Source organism: Hetaerina americana, unplaced genomic scaffold (genome assembly GCF_022747635.1).
Source record: "Hetaerina americana unplaced genomic scaffold, ioHetAmer1.1.p SCAF_43, whole genome shotgun sequence".
NCBI lineage: Eukaryota > Metazoa > Arthropoda > Insecta > Odonata > Calopterygidae > Hetaerina > Hetaerina americana.
This window is the reverse complement of record NW_027287019.1, coordinates 1,903,145-1,923,894: the sequence shown is the minus strand read 5'-3', so window position 1 is coordinate 1,923,894 and position 20,750 is coordinate 1,903,145. Positions and strand designations below refer to the sequence as shown.

The 20,750-nt window shown below is 34.7% G+C and overlaps 2 protein-coding genes across 3 annotated transcripts in view; one reads left to right on the top strand and one right to left on the bottom strand.

Annotated features, from left to right (window-relative positions):
* vap (RAS p21 protein activator vap) overlaps nt 1-11,087 on the bottom strand; it is a 33,516-nt gene extending 22,429 nt beyond the window's left edge. The window contains exons 1-8 of one of the 2 annotated variants that reach the window (XM_071591187.1): nt 10,551-11,087; nt 9,895-10,044; nt 9,580-9,786; nt 7,216-7,418; nt 4,382-4,602; nt 4,137-4,248; nt 1,326-1,447; nt 1,053-1,214 (exon numbers count right to left, since the gene is read on the bottom strand). In XM_071591187.1, the coding sequence (XP_071447288.1) occupies nt 1,053-1,214; nt 1,326-1,447; nt 4,137-4,248; nt 4,382-4,602; nt 7,216-7,418; nt 9,580-9,786; nt 9,895-10,044; nt 10,551-10,738 (1,365 nt within the window). In that variant the 5' untranslated portion in view covers nt 10,739-11,087. The remainder of the gene's footprint in view (nt 1-1,052; nt 1,215-1,325; nt 1,448-4,136; nt 4,249-4,381; nt 4,603-7,215; nt 7,419-9,579; nt 9,787-9,894; nt 10,045-10,550) is intronic. The other variant, XM_071591188.1, reaches the window with a different exon arrangement.
* Nucleotides 11,088-11,333: 246 nt separating this feature from the next.
* Nucleotides 11,334-20,750, top strand: part of LOC139692874 (myotubularin-related protein 10-B) — a 30,043-nt gene continuing 20,626 nt past the window's right edge. Inside the window, exons 1-7 of the mRNA XM_071591185.1 lie at nt 11,334-11,512; nt 11,706-11,766; nt 15,255-15,391; nt 16,538-16,693; nt 16,789-16,913; nt 16,990-17,124; nt 17,657-17,818. Of these exons, the coding sequence (XP_071447286.1) occupies nt 11,447-11,512; nt 11,706-11,766; nt 15,255-15,391; nt 16,538-16,693; nt 16,789-16,913; nt 16,990-17,124; nt 17,657-17,818 (842 nt within the window). The 5' untranslated portion in view covers nt 11,334-11,446. The remainder of the gene's footprint in view (nt 11,513-11,705; nt 11,767-15,254; nt 15,392-16,537; nt 16,694-16,788; nt 16,914-16,989; nt 17,125-17,656; nt 17,819-20,750) is intronic.

Sequence of the window (20,750 nt, the reverse complement as noted above, 5' to 3'; positions counted from 1 at the left end):
AAGATGCCAGGATCATCAATGGCTGAAGAAATACTTTAGAGAAGCCATGCATGGTTTAAGAAGTTCAAGAAAAGAACTGGCAACCATTGCCTAGTGAGGCATGGTAAACCAGCAAGCTCTGGTCAGGGGAATCAGAAGAGTTCATTGGAGACTTCAAGAAGCTCATAGATCCTAAAGGTTACCTGATGTACCAGGAGCTTAATTGTGACAAGATGGGTCTCTTCTGGAAGGAGATGCCAAAGCAAACCTATATATTTCAAAGTAGCAGTAGAGGATAATGCATTGCACGGCTAAAAGCCATCTCAAGTTCTATTTGGTACCAAAGCAAGCAGTAATTTGAAAATTCAACTCCTGTTTGTTACTTTTCAGAAAATCCACGAGCCTTCAATGGAGTGCTAAGTCCAGAAGAATAAGGTAAATGCAAAGTGGAGGCCATGGGTAACTGTTGTGTCATACCATGCATACAAAACATAACCCTAATAAGGCTATGCATGCTACAAATTTATTAGATTAGAATGCCAAGTCACATTTTCACAAAATTTTGAAGTTTCAACAAAAGCAAATGTCTCTAGACAGCTTTCTAGTAAAAAAAAAGAATAAAGAATTCATCATAAATAATAAACTAATTATTTCGATTCAATTCTTTTTCATATTCATATATCAAGTTCACCTTCCACGTTGTTTTATTCTACTTTACTCTTTTATTGAGACTATTTTCTTGAGAGAAATGTCATCATATCACATTTGCTTCCAGAAAAATTCAGGATCATATAAATTTAATCTAAAGACAAAATAATAAACATTATGGGGATACAATATAAATTACTCTGATAAATATGACGTAGATAGCATATGACAAAATAACAGCATTAGTTCCACAAAAAACAATTGTGTGGATAAATATACATTGTGATTGGGTAAAGATTTCAAATAGAAAAACTTTTATACAAATTTATGCAGGGTTGGCCAATTCCATTTTCCTTTTCATTCTCAAATTTGACAGGAGCATACCAAACCTCTTATGAACCATCATCTGACTAGTTGAAACATACCTGGGATATATCAGCAGAGTTGGCACATAAGTAAGTGATGGTGGCTAAGCAAGGCAGAGCTCTTTCCACTAATTGAAAGCAATGAGGTCGATCAAAAACACTATCATGTACCTGATACAGGTAAGCACAGCTTAAGTCAATCAAACCTTTGGGCTTGGTTCTCTGAAAGACATAAAAGAGCATTCACTCAGTTAACATTAAGCGATATATGGCTAGGCTTACTTATATACTTAAATATTTTGAAGTGTTAAATACATATATTTTGATACTTACTTTAGGATTGTCATACAAATACAGATGTGTGTCTGTGCCATCTACAACCAGAACAAAGTACATAGATTTCCACTTCTTATTCTTCTCACTCTTTTTATTCAAATAGCCTTGCATTTTGATTCCTGTAAAATAAGAACTCATGTTTACATCCTGTCTTATCATCAGTAAAATTTTCACACTCAAATAGAATCACGGTAGAACCCAAGAATGGCTGAAGGTACGTATCAACATTTAAAAATAGCTTGCTTCAGATTATAGAGGTTGTGTGTTTCCTGATCCATTAGATGCACTTTTTTTATTCCAAAATGAGCTCTTAAATTAACCTGCATCTATAAGGGTATACACGTATAACATTGTCCTATAAGACACAAGATGATTCGCTTGAAAAGATACTTAAAATTAAGTATTTTTTCTGGCACCAGGCATTGGAAATGGTGGATAAGATCACTGTTTTGAGCCAGTAGTGGGCAATACAGTTCCAATATTTCCTTGAAAATAGTTCCCAATAAATTGTAAATGTATACAATGTACCGAATTTAGTTTCATCTCACATGTGGTGCTGCCACAAAATTTGTATGCATTGGGCTAACAAGTATTTAGCCTGTCCATTAAAACATTGTATCTCTCCTGATAAGCTCATGTACATTATCAGTTGTTATCCTCTATCAGACACTCAACCTTCAACAATGAGAGAGCTGTTTAGGCATAGAAAATGGTTGCCTTCAACAAAAATGTCAATTATATCTAAATAATAATAGCATCTAAGTGTTGCATAAAAAGTTAAAGGTAAAATAATCTCATGGAACCAAAAGAGAAGATTGTTTTACATTACTGAATTAAAACTAGAAGTTGTGAATTACACTTCAGAGCACAGAAACAGGGCAGCTGAAAGGTGTTTTGGCCCAACTTGGATGGAGAAGATGATACAAGAATGGAGGAAGCTGAATGTGGACAGAGTAAATGTCAATTTGAGGGCAAAAACTTAGCGTTCATGTGCTCTTATACACCCACAGTTTGAGGAATATGTTAAGAACTGGATAATAAATCACCGAAAGAATGGGATTATTGTTTCAACAAAAATGACTTCAATCAAACCTTCACCTTTAAATTAATCTTCTGAGTGGAGAACTGAGGTATAAAAGTAAGTGATATCAATTGTGGTCATGTTTCGGTACCTGGAGAGAGAGAATTTGACTCGACAGGGAGTTATATGAGGATAAAATTGAATGACCAGGATTGTCAGTTTCATGGATTGTTGAGGGATATAAACACTAGGGGTATGCGGGTGGGGAGGAAAAAGGAAGGATATATTTTTAGGAATAAACCTTCAATGAACCCATCAATTGACAAAAAATTATTTGATTCCTCCTCAAGTGCAGGTTTAGATCGTGTAGTACTTGAAGGTAGGAAAAGGTATCAGAAAGTTGTGTTTACCTCCATTGTGCAGTCCATAGTATAGAGAACTACCATGGTAAGCCTTTGTTGGTGAAGGTAACAACTATATTTGAATAATAATAAAATTTATTTGTCCCAGGATTTTGAAAATTTAAATATACGACAAGTCGAAGAACAAACAATCAGCTGCTTCAGTGTTCTAAAGACTCCAGAATCTCTTCCACACTATAATAGCATTTATCAAGCAGAAAATGCTTGAGATACTTCTTAACTGTACCCCTACAAGCAGATATTATGCATGGCGGCAGACAGTTGAAAATTCTGTAGGCTATATGAAAGGGACTCTTACTATATAGTACATAGCAGAGGAGTGGTAGAACAGATGTACATTAAGACTCTGTCAAGTATTATGCCCATGTACATTTGTTGTTCATATTATCCTTTATATACATCCATTAAGCAATAAATACACATGCACAGTCAAGTAAGAATTTTCAATTCTTTAAAATAAGGTTAGCAAGTTTGCCATGGGGGTATTTTAGCTATAAACCTAACATATCACTTTTGAATTATGATAACTCTATGGAAGCCAGGTGAGGCTCCCCAAACAATAATTCCGTAGCTGATATTTGACTGAAAGTTGACTTAGTAAACCATTTTCAGTATATTTAAATCAAAACGTTCAAAATAATAATATTTCCTGTTATCCTATTTACTTCTAAATTTTTGTATAAAGTATATTTGCAGAGGTATCTCAATAGAAATACTTGCCAATAAACCCTAAATGTAAGTGGGTGCCTGAGACTCGAGAAAACTACGGTCAAACCAGATCCTAAAGAAAGTGTATTCATATCACTTCATTTGTCGTTAATATGTTAAGCACTTTTGGCAGGTCATTGCCACAGGAATAATGCACCAAAAACTTGACAAAATGCTTGAGACCAGTAGCACATTGTGCTTATCACTTTCAGTAGCTGAAATAATTAAGCCTGGAATATTATCCAGTTACTTAAGATTTGCCTTTACTTTTACCATTGGTATGATTCAGATTCTGTCTACTGTCACCTCTGTAAGACTGTCTTCTACTACTAATTTGAAAATATTCAGACACTACACTGATCAGGAGAACCTGTTTCAAACAAAGAGCCAGCCTTATGTCAAATTCTACATTCCATCATAAAGGCAGAATCCATAAGATCTTAAAATGGTGAATGTCATATGAAATATCAGTTGTCCATCTTTTCTAAATTACCTGATAAATAAACCATCCAATTCAAATGACTGGCCAATTAACATGCCACAAACAGCAACTACTATAATTTTGAAAATCATCTACAAGATTTTACCACTCGCAAATTGAGATTTTGGCCACAGTAAAATAGCAAAAGACATATATGACCAATAACACATGCTTACCTTTGTTCTTTTTTAATCCAGACTGTTCCCTGCACTCCCGTAAAGTGGCATAAATTTTTTCAGCATGCTGAACTACTTTTGATTTAACAGGGCCATCTGTTTCCGTCATCATCTAGAAAAACACAAGCTCATATTAGAAACTTTAATTTTAAACAGCTAGTGTAATAAAGATAAAATAACAGAACATCCCAGATTCAGTTTTAACAAAAGATAATTAAAACAAACAGGGATAGTCCTGAACTTACTCTACATACAGGCTGAATTAAAGTGTGCCCTTCCACAATCTGCTCCTTCCTGTATCTGTTGATTACTGCATCCAGACATTCAAAGGTCCGGCCACCCATCAAGTATCGTACTCCTTTCTTTTCTATTCGGAAGCGTTGGATTTGATTATTAATGTGGAAGAATAAAGAATAGTCCCCAGGGGAATTGTCACTAGGCCTTACAAGAAAACTTCCTGGTCCAGCTGTAAAATAAAATAATTAGCCAGATTAGTACCTACCCTTTCCAACATAATGAATGTATGTCCACTTTTACTAAGTAAAGCATTTGAACATTAAAGAGAGAAGCTCAGGATTAGCTAAGGATAAGATTGAGCACATTCTATAACATAGACTAAGATTTACACATGCAGTAAATACCCACCATTATATGCAGTAAATAGTATGAAATAATTTTCATAAGCTCATATATGCAACCAAAATCACTTTGATTTTCTTACTATGGTGAAGACGTCTAATCAACAGCTAGAGAACACAATGTTTTCGTAACAACAATGAATGGAATTTGCCCATCAATAATTAATAATATTTTTGAATTGGTATTAATTGTATTAATACTGATAAGGAGCTGTGGAAACCAAGTTTTTATTATCACGGCTTGATGAACTGCCAGCGTCTGTCTATACCAAAGTTCTATGGTGCAAATACACCTCTTAAGGTGTCATCTAACTCATGAGAAAAATATGATGGATAGTTAATTCATAAGCATTAATGTCCATGTTGGCAGTAGAAAGGCACTGTGCAACCTTTAATCTACGCAGCCCAACGACTGCAACCTCTAACATTATAATATATCCTGTTTGGAACTATTTCGAGGTCCAGAATAATGTTCATAACCCACCAATTGTTATTAAGAGTTTTCAATATCCATTTAAATTTGAACCTAAATGCTATTGCAATAAATATAAAATTTTATAAGTTTTGTTATGATCAGTATTTTAGTCTAATTCATAAACCAGGGTGGTAATAGTTTCTAAACTCAAGATTAATAGCTGCTTTCCATTTATCAGTTATATAAAGGTGGACTATCAATGTTGTGCAAGGGAAGTATAATACGTTAGATAGTCAGCACAGAGGGACTTCCAAATCTTGAGACGCAAGTAGCAATTTGGGAAATATCTTTATGTTCCTGCAATCAGCTAATTGAGTCAAATTGACTCCTCATTAACCTGTCTTAAATCATATGTAGCTTACTATTATCAGATATGCCAATACTACTAAAAAATGCAAGATATAGCTTTAAGTCAAAGGGTGATTGTGCCAGAACTGTGAACCACATTTATACCTTTTTCTACCCTTGATTAGTTTGCAGCTTTATGTGCATAATAAACAGAGCTATAGTTTTCTATTTTGGTCAATGTCTGTGTCTCATACACACCCATGTAGGATGTGCACCCTATTTTCCACCAGCATTAAAATAATGAAAAATTCTCTTAAAATACTTCTGACATTGTCAGATATAATAGTTTTTCACAGAAGTAAATAGAGCTATATATGCGTATGTGGTTGCTAGCATAAAATTCTTTGCATATGTGCATGCAGTCATAAAATTGTTTGCGTATGTGGTTGCTAGCATAAAATTCTTTAACAAGTAATTCCAGTCATAAAATAATAACATTGAATATGCCTGAAGAATAGTAAAAATATGGCCACGGTCCTGTCCATTTCAAAATTACCCTCAGATAGTCGAATTAATGCATCCAGAAATCAAACAAATTGAGACAAACTGCTGCAAGCACATCAATGAATATAAAAAGGAGCCTTTTACTCTATCTTTATCAACTCATGTATTCTATCTCTGTTTGAGCATTTCATATACAGGACTAAAACTACGGCCTGTCAACTTTAGAGCAAGTATGACTTTAGGTACTGGTTGCCACTTGGTGGAAACAATTCATTTTAAAAGATCATCACACTTGCTTTATCAAAAATATTTCTTTTTGAATACTACCCATGTTTTGCCTCATCAAAGCCTTCCTCAGCTGAACTACCAACCAGTATTTCACCAAAAATTGATTTTGTAAAGCTGAAAATGGATAGTTTTCAACTTTAAAAAATGTAGAAAACCCAAGCATGTTAATCTTTCACAATAATATGTTAACTAGGCACACTTCTTGGGGTGAACCACATAAAACCTCTCCATAAAATCTTACATGTAGGGGAAGTCAGATCATAGAATCATTAACAAAACTATTCTTTCTTCAATGATATCTGAATAAGAATTTTGCACACATGGCATGCCCTTGGAGAAATGGGATGATAAAGAGTGAAAGCTAGTGCTTGATGCGTTGGAAGTAGGACATTTAATCCCCCAAGACATCATGCGGCAATCCTTGGCCCAGGCATCACAAAACCCAAGGTCAGAAAGATTGCTTATCTTCCCAGGATCCCTCTGAAAAGTCACCGAGACTGGGGAAGATAAGTAAAGAACTGAATGCAACAATTTCAGAGTGTAAAACTCATTCGCCTTGACTGACATTCAAAGGGATCCCTCGATTCCGGTCGAGTGCTTAAGCCAGTTAAGCTATCAAGACGTCCTCCTAAACTCTGAAATTTTGGGGGCTTTTAACTTTAAACAGCCTAAAGAACCTGGACTATTGTAAGACAAGCACAGTCTTGTTCAATGGCAAATTCAGGGCAAAAAGCTCTGATGCAACAGTTTGCACAGCAATTACATTAAAGGTCAGGTAATAACAATGAATTTACAGTCCCCAAAAATTTTATAAAAAGATTTCAACCAATTTTTGATACTAGAAAAAGCAACTATGAGACAAAATATTATCAAATTGATAACATACCTTTCACTAGCATATCTACAGCTTCATTTTTTGTGACATTGGGATGGAACCAGGTGAAAACTGTATTTGGGTCAATATTCTCATCAAGATCCTCTACCAGCTCTCGGAATATCATGCCTTGTTCACCCGTTCGATGTGCAGTCACCCACAGCCAACCATCTCCCATGTCATTGTGGACAAAGAAAATGTCACCTTTCTGAAAGCTAAAAATCATCATGCATATCATAAATTTATCCTCTAATTTAATCAAATCCTCTTCCCTATACTTCAGCCAGATCTTAATGAGGAAAGACTAAAGAATTCGATTTTCCCAGGTAATTTACCATCACCAGCAATTGACTAATAGAATGGATAACCATGCATTTGATCATAAAAACCATGCTGAATCATTATTTGCCCCATTTATTAATTCATACCACCTGAAAGGAGTAATTACAAAATAATCTCTTGACAGTAGGACACTACGCATTGTATCACACCAGAACTAGAACATAAAGCCAATGTTCTCTGTTGATTATGCACATTTCAAATTGACTCGGCATAATATTTGGGCATTCAAACACATCAGGATGACTGAAATTAAAGTTAACATAATGTGTAATCAATTCACAAGAAAGACTGAGGGTAGGGTGTTATTATCACCTTAAATTGATATTGACAACAAGATTAGGGTTATGCACAAGTTAGGTGCATAAAACATCAGTGCAAATGGTTAACCATACTACTCCTTTCATAGAGAACTGGAAGTTTTATGCTTACATATTTTACAACTTCTAAAAATAATGGAATGCAAAATTTGCAGTTTTTAACATTAATGTTACCCATTATTCAATCAAAATCATGGCCATAATCGTACAACTTAATTTTCTCATAGGATTGAAAACATAGCGCAACCTCCATTGAGGCTTTCTCACAAAAAATATGATGTTTCATACTAAGAACAACTCCAAAGACAAAGGAAGCCCACAGGCAGCAATTGGACTTACAAAAATAAAGCTCATAACTCCCATAAAATGAATGCATACACAAGATTAAATGGGTAACATAAAAATGCACGAGCATTAAAATGCTACTTGTTAACAGTAGGGTATATGAGGAACTTCAAAGGGTAACCACAACATGAGGAATGAAAATAAGATGATTTTTATGCAAAATTTAAATGTAAATGGAGAGCATAAAAAGGAGAGTTAAAAAATAATTAACCATGGAAAATCTGCAATGAAAAAAATAGGCATTTCATACTTCTAAAATATATTTATATAAAAAGCAGAAAGAAAGAGCCTGGAATACAAAACAAGAGTTCTTTATATGGCAGAATGAATACACAGTAAAATGAAACCAATTTTTCCCAATTAAACAAAACATCACAATATAAATATTCTCCAACATACCATGGTTGATCTCATAATAATCTTCAAGGATAACTTAATATAATAACAAGGACAGATGACTCAAGGAAAAGTTTGAATGAGAACTATTGGTGTCAAGTACTAAGAAACTAACCGTACAACCATGACATTATGATATATGGATAAAAATGCACGAACAAATGAACTGATAATGAAGCGAATTTCCAATGCTTAGCATCTAAACAACTGTTCAACCTTCTCAAATCTAAGGAAATAGGAATGTTACATTTGATACACATCCAAGGAAAATAGATTGGTAATTTTAAGATTGCTTTCCAATATCTATTTAAAAAAGAAATTAATCTTGTGAAATAAGAAATTGTCAAGTGGGGAGTAACTTCTCAGAGGCTACAATCACATCTGTGAGCTGATCAATATTTAGGTGACATCATACAAGCATTACATCACCGTCATGAGGGTCTATGGTAACGTATGGCTAAGACTGAATTGAACTCAGCTTCAGACAAAAAAGGCCATTTCAAAACAAGAAATAAAATATTAATGTACATCACTTCCATTTAAGTGACACGAGCACCGATGTGATCCCATTGAAGAAATTTTGCCATGCAGAGACAGTGTTGAAAATTCTCTCAAAAATTTAATCAATATTTAAGATACTAAGACTTATTTAAAACTCATAAATGTCAGAGTGGTTATTGGAAATCGATTTTAAATCAACAGCTTTCCTGATGCAATTATAGTAGGGGTTAAAAAGGAAATACTTGCACATATTTTATGAATTTTAATAAAACAAAATAAACCGAGATTACAAATAAAATAACAATGGAATGCAAAGAAGTGACATATTACATAATGATATCAGAGAGAAAAGATTATTTTTTATGAAATAAAAATGGGCGTTTCCAAGGCAATGCATTTGTGACCAAGTATCACCAAACCGACTGAGTGATTTTTACGATAGCAATACTTCAACATTAATATTTGTTTGGCCTACCTTAATTCATCTGTATCCGGCATTTTTGTGTATGGTAAAATTGCTACCATCCTTTTCTTGTCATTCACTGGTTCGGGAGGGGGAACTGGATGAACTAGTCGCTCACGTTTTAGTAAGTCTGAACAGCTCGTATAATAGCCAATTAGGTCTGACAGGGAGTCAAACTGCCTCCCTCCGATGTAAAAATCTCCGCACACGGCCGTTATTCTGAAAACATTTTATGCATAAATTGTACAAACAAGCCAAATTTATATTTCAAAGTCATACCAATAATATTGTTCTCATCCCTTCGACCTAGTCTAGACGAGCGCTTACCGAAAATGATTGATTCCAGTTCTTCCCAAATACGACAAAACGTATGATCCCGGTTTTCGGTCGCTTTCTCTGACAAGGTAACTACTCATTTTAGCCGCAAGCCACAGCCGTTCCTCGGCAGTGTTGCGATCTAAGCGACCATGATACCACCTGCAAGCGAAAGTAAGAAATGACCATGAATCATCTAGGAATGAATAGTATATGTCAGTACAAAAACCAGGAATATCATATTATTAGGGAGATTTTCGGATGAAATTCGTTGAAAAGTCTAGTATATTCTAGTCTATAGCCTAGAACAAAATCATGAGGAATCTCATTATTTTCAAAAATAGACTTCGCCACATGGAGAAAATAGTGATAACAACACCTTCAACTACAAGCCTAGAGCATCTTAAACGGCAGTAAAACCTTAATATGTGGGAAATGAATATAAACATGTGGTAAAACCACCAAAAATAACCTATTACATGGGGTTCCTGACTCATAACAACACAAAGTTACCGATGTGCAATAGTATAAATATTGAGTTGAAATATCAACCGCGCGAAGGTAAAACATGGCATGACATAAACTACTACGAACTTTTCAAAAAGACCAAGTAATATAACACCATAGAATCAATAGACCTTTAAATGTAAGGAAAACAATGAACTCACTGGTTTTCTGGTGGTGCTACAAGCATTGATACATTAGCTCCTTCCGCTTCTTCAGCATCTCCCAAAAACGGATCAAACTCTTCACCGATTGCTCCATCTTGGCCTTCTTCACTACCCGTACTAGGAGACCCTTGTAATTTCTCTTTCTGTAAAATCACTCCCGCACCACCCCTAACAAATGCAGCCATCTTGGCTTACGACTTCTCTAACGACACCTCTGACAACCTCGATGAAGCTCGCCGGCATGTTAACAATAAATGCAATTAATCTACTGCTAGTTTCATAAAATTAATCCCACAACGTCAGGCTATTTGTAAATTGCACTTTAATTGTGTATTTTGGGATCGTCACTAAATTAACACTTCTAATTAGCCAACCCACATTTAATAGATTCGATTATTTTCATGTAAAACCGCAGTTCCCTTCTTATTGTAGGCTAATGATTAACATTTCTTCATTTATTTAGCCTATTTTTGTTATAAGGCGATTGTAATTGAAAAATTTAGTCATAGCAATTCAATGAGAATATTTTCATATCTCGTCGAAGACAACGCAACTGCAATACAAGAAATTTCACAATATCAATTTCTTGCGTGTCACGTATTACGTTAAACTTAGAATTAATTATTAGTGATGCTTCACACACCAATAATAATCAATGTTATTATCCAACCTTAGTTGAATGACATACACGCCTAATATCTGTCTTTTATTGTAATAAAATGACTATCGAAATAGAATACACCATGATGCACCATTCTCTTCGGTAAATGAATGGCGTAATGTATTTTCTAAGTTGTCGTTTAACTCTTAATCTTTACTTTTTGGTATTTGTCCATAAAAGAACACCCTGAATTGGAGTTTAAAGATAATGTTGTCATTTTCCGGCGTCGGAAATGAATGATAACAAAGTTTCGGAGACCTTTCGTAGCTATGTTGACGTAGAAGAAATAGAACTCCGGGTGAGTTTTGTATGCTATCTGAATTGCATACTCTAATTAAGCTCATTTATTTATTGTTTGCTTCCCCCTTGGGTAGTGTCATAGTAAAAATAGCCCGTGATGGTATATCATAAGGAAAAACTGTGAATTGGCAGTCTCGATGAACCTGTTATTCGTTTGGGTTTAATTTGTCATTTTCGTGTTATATTTGCAGGAAGTCGGTGGGGAGAGAAATGACTCGATTGAGGATGCTCTTGTGCCAAAGTTGTTACCAGGTACATATTTTTCAATTTCCTTGATTAGTAAAAGTATGTATTATTTGTGTTGGTCAAATTGCCTCGGTTCATGCCCCGTAAGTGCCTTAGGTAATGATAGAGATTTACTCATTTATGCGTCCAGGTTCTGCCTCCGCTGGTTTGCAAATGCCTAATGTATACATTTATTTAATTATTTTAACATCAATCGACTGGTATGTTTAATACTATTCGAACTACGGGGGAAGTTCTCCGGTGCGTATGCGGATCCTTTCGTTTCGCTCTCATTTGACGAAATGTGGTGCGGTAGTATAAAATTGAAACGTCTTTAAATCTATATGAATCGAATACATTCCGTTAAAAATGTTGATCGTTAGTCCTTTATGCAACTTATATGCCATATAAGATTTAGAAATTAGTTTTCCATAATTTCCGTTTTGAATATGCATATTTAATTATTAATGAGGTGAGTTGTTACATAATTAAGTCATGCCAAGTTTTTTTGCGGGGATTGCACCTGTGGTTATTTGTATTCGGCAAAAGTGTCAACTTGTTTGTATATTTAATAGCCTTCATTGAAATTTTTTGCTCCTAAAAGAGACCAACCGCACCATGCATTTTGTATGCCAATACTATACTGTACTATAAACACGTGCAGATTTTGTGTCATTTTCAAGATTCTTTTTTTCTATACGGGTGCTGAGGCTTTTTTTATTTGAAATCAAGCCACATCGGCTAGTCTGTTATGGTAAGAATCTCATTATGATGTTAAAGATTCTTTGTTGAAAAGGCACTTTGTACATGGACGACCTAGTCTTATATTCATAAGAACATTTCATTAGATTTTGTGAAGGAATGTGTTAGTTTTTTTAATTGGTCGCATGGATGAGGACATGCTCTCATCTTGCACACAGTCTCTCTAAGCATGTAAAATCGAAAATGGGAGCAGTAGTACCTAATTGGTCCTGCAAACTTAAGGCTAAGGTGAATTTTGAAGGCAAACACATTTTTCAGCATCAGTCAGTCAATAAATTAATACACCAGGTAAGGTGTTTTATAGAGCAATATTTTACAATAGTTCCCAAGACATTCCTATAGTAAAGCATATCACCAGAGGAGAGCCAACTGCAGTGCTGTACTAAATCAGCTCTTGTTATGCTTTTCCCTGCTACTTGAAATATTGATTGTTGAGGCTGTATCACCTCAAGTTAACAGGAATGCATTTCGCTGTCAACTATAGTAAACATCATAACAATTTAAACTTATGTTTTTGCCCCGTTACCCGTTTTCATTGCTACATGTAATTATAATCATGAATTACTCTGAGTTAAACAAGTAATTTCTCATGAAATCTGAGGCTATAGGAAATGCCACCCCAGGAACTCCAGGGAAGGCACCTACTGATGTGCCTTCTAATGCAAGAAATTCTAGAGTGGGTAAATCAATCATATAAATATGGATATAACCCTTAATCCCTTGATTTCTGGCTCAGTTTTTATAACCAGCAAAGGAACTGAGATGAGGTGCTGTTCCAAAGTTAACTTTAATAAGCTTCTTAAATAGATGTGTGTATAAAATAGATTTTCCTTATGCTGTAAAGGGTTTTACACCACTATAAAAGGAAAAAAGGAGGGAATATTAAGCTGCGTGTGGTGATTTACAGGGAAAGAAAATTCCTTGCCATTGATCAGGCAGTATAGTCATTCTTAAAAAGGTCATTAGAAGCTCGATTTCACCTTTCCACAAAAGATGTTTAGATGAATCAGCATGTATATGGTGCCACAAAGTTACCATAGTTGTGCTCCCTGCATCACAAACCACATGGTCAAGGGCATTGTTTAAACGCATTAGTTTTTGCCTTGAACAAGTTCATTGTCCTTGTTTAAGTTCACAGAATCTTGAATGGAGTCACCTACTGATACAGATGGCTGCTGATGTGCATGTCTAAGGATATTGGTTTAAATTCCAGTGTAGGTGAATGAATTTTGCTCTTAATTCTCACAAAAGCCAATCATCAGTTGTTTCTCTGTACACACAGTCAAACTTTTGTAAGGTACTTCTAGACAAAGGTTAAATTTTCAATCTCTCCAAAATATTTTAATTCCTTTGGCAACCTAAACGTTTTAGAAGCTATTTTGTTCTGTAGATTAATTAATTCTCTGCCTTGAAAGATGTTTCTGGCCTCATTGAAAAACCCACCTCTAATTAGAAGTGAATATCCATTAGATAAAGAGGTCATTTCAGATGGTGAGGTAAAATTACAAACTTTTAGGGAGGATATTTCTTAGTGTGAAATATGAAATAATTGGTTACAAGTGAGTAACTGTGTTCCTACCAGAATATTCTTCAGAAAGTAAATTTCATAATTTAGATGTGCAAACACCTGTTCCAATCTTGAAAAAAATAACTGGAACCACAATTATTTTTCCATTTAAAACTGGTTATGTGGGACCCTCATCTTCTCTGTCTCAGCCGTTGGCCATCATGAAAGCTCTGGCTTGTAACATACAGTCACTGGCAGATTCGGGAAAGACAATAGAGTGATACAATGTAGTGACTCATTGCTGATGTCTGAGACTTCCTTGTACCTTATTGTCATTGTGTGAACCTGGCTCAAGGAACTGGTTTGCTGAATATTTTTGCTGAATAAAATTAATAGAAACTATAGGAAAAGTGATCACTTTGCTTATGAAATGCCATAATTCGTTTAAATATATTAAGTCCAGTTTCAAATTCATCCATTGGTTGTAACTTTTTCATGGATTGTATTTCTTGTTTATTTTTCATTTCTTGCTTTGTTTAGCACTTAGTTTCTGCTGACAGAGGCAAACGTTGAGCTTCAACAAGTTTTTTTTAAATTGGTTGTTAAAATTTGTTTGGGAATGTGTATTTTATATTTATTTTTAAGTTTTAATTTTTTGGTTATCATAAATTGTATCATGATGAAAAAGTTATTAATGTGCGTTTTCTCTCTCGCTTGAATAATCAATTGTGTTAGCCTCTATGGATACTTAGTGATACTTTACCTATTGGCTTTCCCTAATTAAAAAATTCTATAATTCTAAGCATATTTCTCCTCCTGAATCACTTTTAGTTCTCGCAGTTTAACTATGTTATCCTATGGTTTCCTGCATTGTGATCAAACGTTAGAAAAAAATTCTCTTGCAAAATCACAGTCTTTCATCTATTATGAAATAATGAGTCGCATTGGCCAATGCTCAGTGGATAGGGTATGTTTTTTATTCTTGAAATACTTTACCTTTTTATTATTGATGACTGTTAAGGTGTACACTAATGTTTCATGATCAATCAAGATATAGTCTAACATAGAAAATTCTTAATAATCGGTGGCCAGGGTATGTTTTATTGATAGTATAGATTCAGTATTACATCATGCACTATAACTGTAGGACAATAAGAATAATTAATTGGTATTAAAAACTACTTGAAAGTCCTTATATAAGGTGTATATCTTGCACTTCATATTATTTTATAACTTTATCTTGCAGGTGAATTGTTTGTTACGAAAGCCCAAAATGTGTTAATGTTAACGCCATTTAGCAACAATAAACAAGGAATATCAGGAACTTTAACTATTACCAATTTCAAGTTATCTTTCATCACCACAGATGTATCTAATAAATATGTAAGTATGTTATAGGTGATGAATAAAGTTTTAGTGTGTAATAATAATTTCATGTTGCAAAGTAAAAATCCATCAAATATAGCTTCCTGAGCAATTGATTTCATTGGTCATTCTTAATAATACTTTGGGTGTTCTCAACCCTTGTCTGGGCGAACTAATTTGTTGAATTATCTGGGAAAGGTGAATCTTTGAGACTCGTTTCGTTTCCTTTGTGGATTTTATAATAACAGCAATATAATTTCAACAATTTTTTTCATGTAGAGGAGAGAATGTAATTCAAGACTAATATTAACATATTTTTATTGAAAATCAATACAATTCATTCATAAATTATCCAAAATTCAGTCAATTCGATTTTCTCTTACTCATGTTCTCTTAAACCAGTTGATCTTGGGAGTCAATTCCTCTCTTAGTTTTATTTTAGAATATGAAAATTGTTGATAAAAGTAATACTTTTATTTTTTTAGTGACAAAGGGAACCAATGTTGATTTTTTATGAAACCAAATATTGTAGAATGCTATTGTTTATTGTTATTATGGGAAAATGTGGATGAAATATTTTTGGTTCCTCCTCACCTCTCCTGCTAGGTTAAGCGATTTTCAATATGAAGAGTTAGAGCTGATATCAAACCTATAAATTAACTGTCAAAAGTGATATTCAACTATTAAATTCTCCCCAAGACCATAATACTTTCCCAGGTTAGAATTTATTTTACCCCATGCGTCACAAATGTGAGCAAATTTATCATTTTTTCTGTGCTCACTTCAGGTATTTCTATCATAGGATGATCCAATTCAGGTGTTGCCCTGATCTCCTCTTCCCTGTTGTGTCCTTGAGGAGTGAATGTATTTATTAGGTGTTCTAAAGGTAAAAACATTCGTGAAATGTTTTACCTTTTTATTATTGATTACTGTAAAGGTGTTCACTAATGTTTCATCATAAAGCGAGATATTGTGTAACATAGGAAATTCTCATTAGCTACTAAGATTGCACATGATGGTTTTAACTTAATTAAGCTTGCTTATGCAATGTGGGTTTTTTATTGCATGTTGTATTGTATGGCATAATTGTGATGAAGTTTAAGTCTCAACAGGTATTCCTTCATTTTGTCACGTTGTTGACTCTTTTCATATTTTGGGTTCCAGGAATGTGGATACCAGCAAAATCTTTTACTTGGAGAGCATGAGGTTAGCTTGTCAAATGTTGATATTGTTTATCAAATAATTGGGGGTAAAAAGAGAAGATTATTGCCACGAATTAATTTAAATGGGAAGGTCAAAGGTTTGCAAATAGTGTGCAAGGTATGTTTTTATATTTTATAAATTAATCTTGATTTTCTTATGAAAAATATAAACTTGTGGTCACTTTTGTGATATAATTTTTTTCTCTTTTACAGAATATGAAAGTTCAAACATTTATGTTCAAGTTTTCCCCAATGGGGCAAGGGAAGAGCGTAGCTAATGCAATACTTCACCATGCATTTCCAGCTCGACATCAGTTACTATTTGCTTATGACTATCGGTGAGATATATTTGAACACCAAAGTAATGTCGTTTTTTTGCAGTTTCTATTTCAAGATTTCTTTATATCTTTTCAGGGAGCCTTCATATCATTGCCCTCATGATGTATGTCTGTTTCAAGATCAACATGACTGGTTAGCTGAGTTGCAGAGAGCCAAGTGCCTTGGTTGGAGAATATCTACTGTAAATCAGAATTTTAGGATGTCTCCCAAGTAATAATTTACTGTAAATTGTATCCATAAATTTATCTGTCAGTTGAGGGTAGTTTCTCTGTCCAATGAGCCACCAGTTTCAACTGGGTTACATAGCCATCAAAGTATGTTTTATTAATTTGGGACCCGACCCTCGAATGACTTGTGATCAGTTGTGCTCACACTTCATGTGGCAGTAGTTGAAAAAGCCCTCACTATCAATGGCATTTGGTGGCCATTTTCCAGCTTCGGGTGTCAAGTGGTTTCCTCTTTAGTTCAAAGAACCATATTTCAGCTCTAATTTTACAATATCTGTCCTCACTAAGGGTTACAGTTAATTTCATTGAATTCCAGGTCAGTTGATTTCATAGCTCGGCTGAAGTGACATAGATCAACCTGAAGCTTATTGAGCTAATGTCTGGAATCTACCTGTTCTGGATATGTCCATTCCTTTCTTTGTAGTGAATTAGCGAGCATAAGTACCCTATCACTTTGATTGCATTTATGATAAATGATATTTCACTTATTTACCATGTATTTTTTCTTTGTGGAGTCTTCCCCAGTACATCATAATCCCATCAGAAGTCAGCGATGAGGTGTATGCAAAGGCATCAAAGGACTTCCAAGGAAATTTCCCTCCTGTGTGGTGTTGGGGTTCTCCTAAAGGTGCTGCTCTCCTTCGAATGGGGGATATTGATCCAAATATCACTGAGAGGTACGTTAAAACTACTTTTTTATCATGGAAATTCATTTTGCAGATAGAATAGTTATGCAAATATGTTAAAATTGAATTGAGAAAGTTGGACCAGATGAATAAAAGTTATGAATTCTTTATTAATATGTCCATTACACATTTTTATGATTAGATCATACTTTTTTACCTCAGCATTAGTTTCTTATACTGATAGCATAATAAAGGTTATCCCAGGTCCCCACCATTTTTGTTTGATTTTGTGAGCATAAGTTAATAGATCAAAATTGAAATATAAAATGTTCGAATCACTGACCAACTTTTAGTAAAGGAAATATATACATGAATGGCTGCCAAAGTTAGAATCCAGATCAGAAGAATATATTAACTAATATAACACCCACTTAATTTTTCAATTGAGGTAAAGTGGGAATTTTCAAAATTTTAATTCCTCGCAAAACAAATGCTGTGGAACCTCACTTAACAAGCACCTCACTTAGTGAATAATTAGCATAGCAAGGAAAAATATTTTTCAAAAAATTATTATCTTAAATAGTAATTTCATGCATAGTGAGTGATAAGGAGAGTGGGATTCCCAGACTTATTGCATGTCTGCTGCTTCAGTTTATGTGCAGCACTCGCTCCACTAACATATTAGTCACTAGTGATCACCCATTTTTTCATATATGTGTTCAGACGTATTGTTTGTGATTTCTTGTGCAAATTTCGGAAAAAATATTCCCAGAGATAGAGCCGCAAGAAGACAGCCCCAAAAGAATAAAAATAGCTGTAGGTGTGAAAACTAAAATCATTTAAAAGTGAGAATAATGTATGAGCATGGCTGATTTAGCTAGCATATACAATCAGTTGACATCAATGATGCACTATCCTCAAGGACAAGTATAAAGGGATAGAGGCTTCAAAGGTAGTGATAAGAATATCTAAGAATGGTTACTTTGTCTTCACAATGTTGAAAGATTACTTCTCAGAATAAACAAAAATTAATGGCGAGGCAATGCTATTGACAACATAATTTGCGAGAAGGTCTAAGTGATTTTCTCATATCTCCTTGAGTAGATGTCATGATCATCAATGGTTGAAGAAGTATTTTGGGGAGCCATGAGTGGTTTGAGAAGTTTCAGAGAATAACCGAGGGGTTCGGGATGGTATGGTGGCTAATATACTGGCCTCCCACTGAGAGGACTCAGGTTTGAATCCTAGATATGGATATTTTTCAATAGTATCTCAATCTCTGCTTGAGGTGCTTTGTGGAAAGGCATATTGAGTGAGTACTCTGTCCATCAGATGGGATGTTATGCTGTGGACCCCTTGGCGCCTTTCTTAAAGAGGAGGCTGATGCCGATGTGAGATTTCTCACCCCCCTTCCTCCTTGCCGATCCATCCGTAATGGCAAAAATGGCCTTAACTGCCATTTGCCTCCGTTAAAAACTACTCCTACAAAAATAATTGATATCCATAGCATTGTGCGGCATGGTCAATTCTTGCAATGTGGTGACTTCAAGAGGCTCCTAGATTCTCAGGGTTACCTCCCGCTACAAGTTTTTGATTTTGATGAGATGAGTTTTTTCCCTAAGTTTTTTTGTTGAAGCATCGGCAAAAGCAAATATCTCTTGAGAGTTTCTATGAAAAAGAATTAGTAATGTATCATAGATAAAAAATTAATAATATACATGCATTTTTATTTTCTACAAATCATTCCAGGCATTTTTATTTTCTACAAATCAGTTTGCATTCCAGGTTAAGTTATTCTGCAAAAGAAGAACTAATGAAGGTGATTCATGATCCTAAACAATGTATATATAATTTTCTTTGAAAAAACCTTGAACCAAATTTATTTTTTTTTCAGCATGGAATGCATTAATTTATAAAGTGAAAAGTGTTTTGCTTAAAGAAAAATATTCCGGAGCATATTGTGTTCATTGCGCAAGGTTCCACGGTACTGGATAATACCAGGTGTACCAATATGAAATCCAGATTTCAGACAACAGGTGGTGCACCAGTGCAATTTTTGGTTTAAAGATTTGACACTACTGCCATTTTGTCGTGCCATCAACAAGAGTCAGACGTGCATGAGTGATAAATTGAAGTGTTTAATATGTCAAAATTTATACCAAACAAAGAGTATTCGCCGATAGCATTAATTTTTGTTTTCATTTGAAGAAAACTGCTGCTGAATCATATGGATTACATCTAGAAGCTTATGGTGAACATGCTCCATTGCAAGATATGTGTGAATGATGGTTTCAGCATTTCTAAAGTGGTCACTTCAATGTTTCAGACAAGGAACACGAAAAACTGCCAAAAAGGTGGAAAGATGTGATATTGCCACCATTGTCAGGCAAAGATGATTCACAAATACAACTCGTAGAGCAATTGAGCATCAGTCAACAAGCTGTTTCCAATCACCTACGAGGGATGGGAAAGATTCTTAAGGCCTGCAGATGGGTACCACATGAGATGAACAATAGGCAGATGGAGAGGTGTGAAAACATGTGAAATTTTGCTCGCACGACATAAAAGGAAACTGTTTTTGCATTGTATAATTACTGGGAATGAAAATTGGATTTATTTTGAGAATCCCAAGTGTAAACAATCATAGGTAGATCTAGGCGCTCCAGCCACATCGACCGCAAGACTGAATCGCTTTTGCAGAAAGATGATGCTCTTGTGTTTGGTGGGACCAGAAGGGTGTAAGTTATTATAAGCTATTAAAACCTGGTGAAACAGTTCATACTGAACTCTACCAACAACAATTGTTCAATTTTAATCATTTGCTACTTGAAAAAAGACCAGAATACTTCAAGAGCGAACACACAGCCATTTTTCTTCATGGCAATACTCCGTCACATACAGCGAAACCGGTTCGCAACACATTGGATGTACTCGGCTGAGAACTTCTACCCCATGTGGCTTACTCACCAGACTTGGCTCCTTC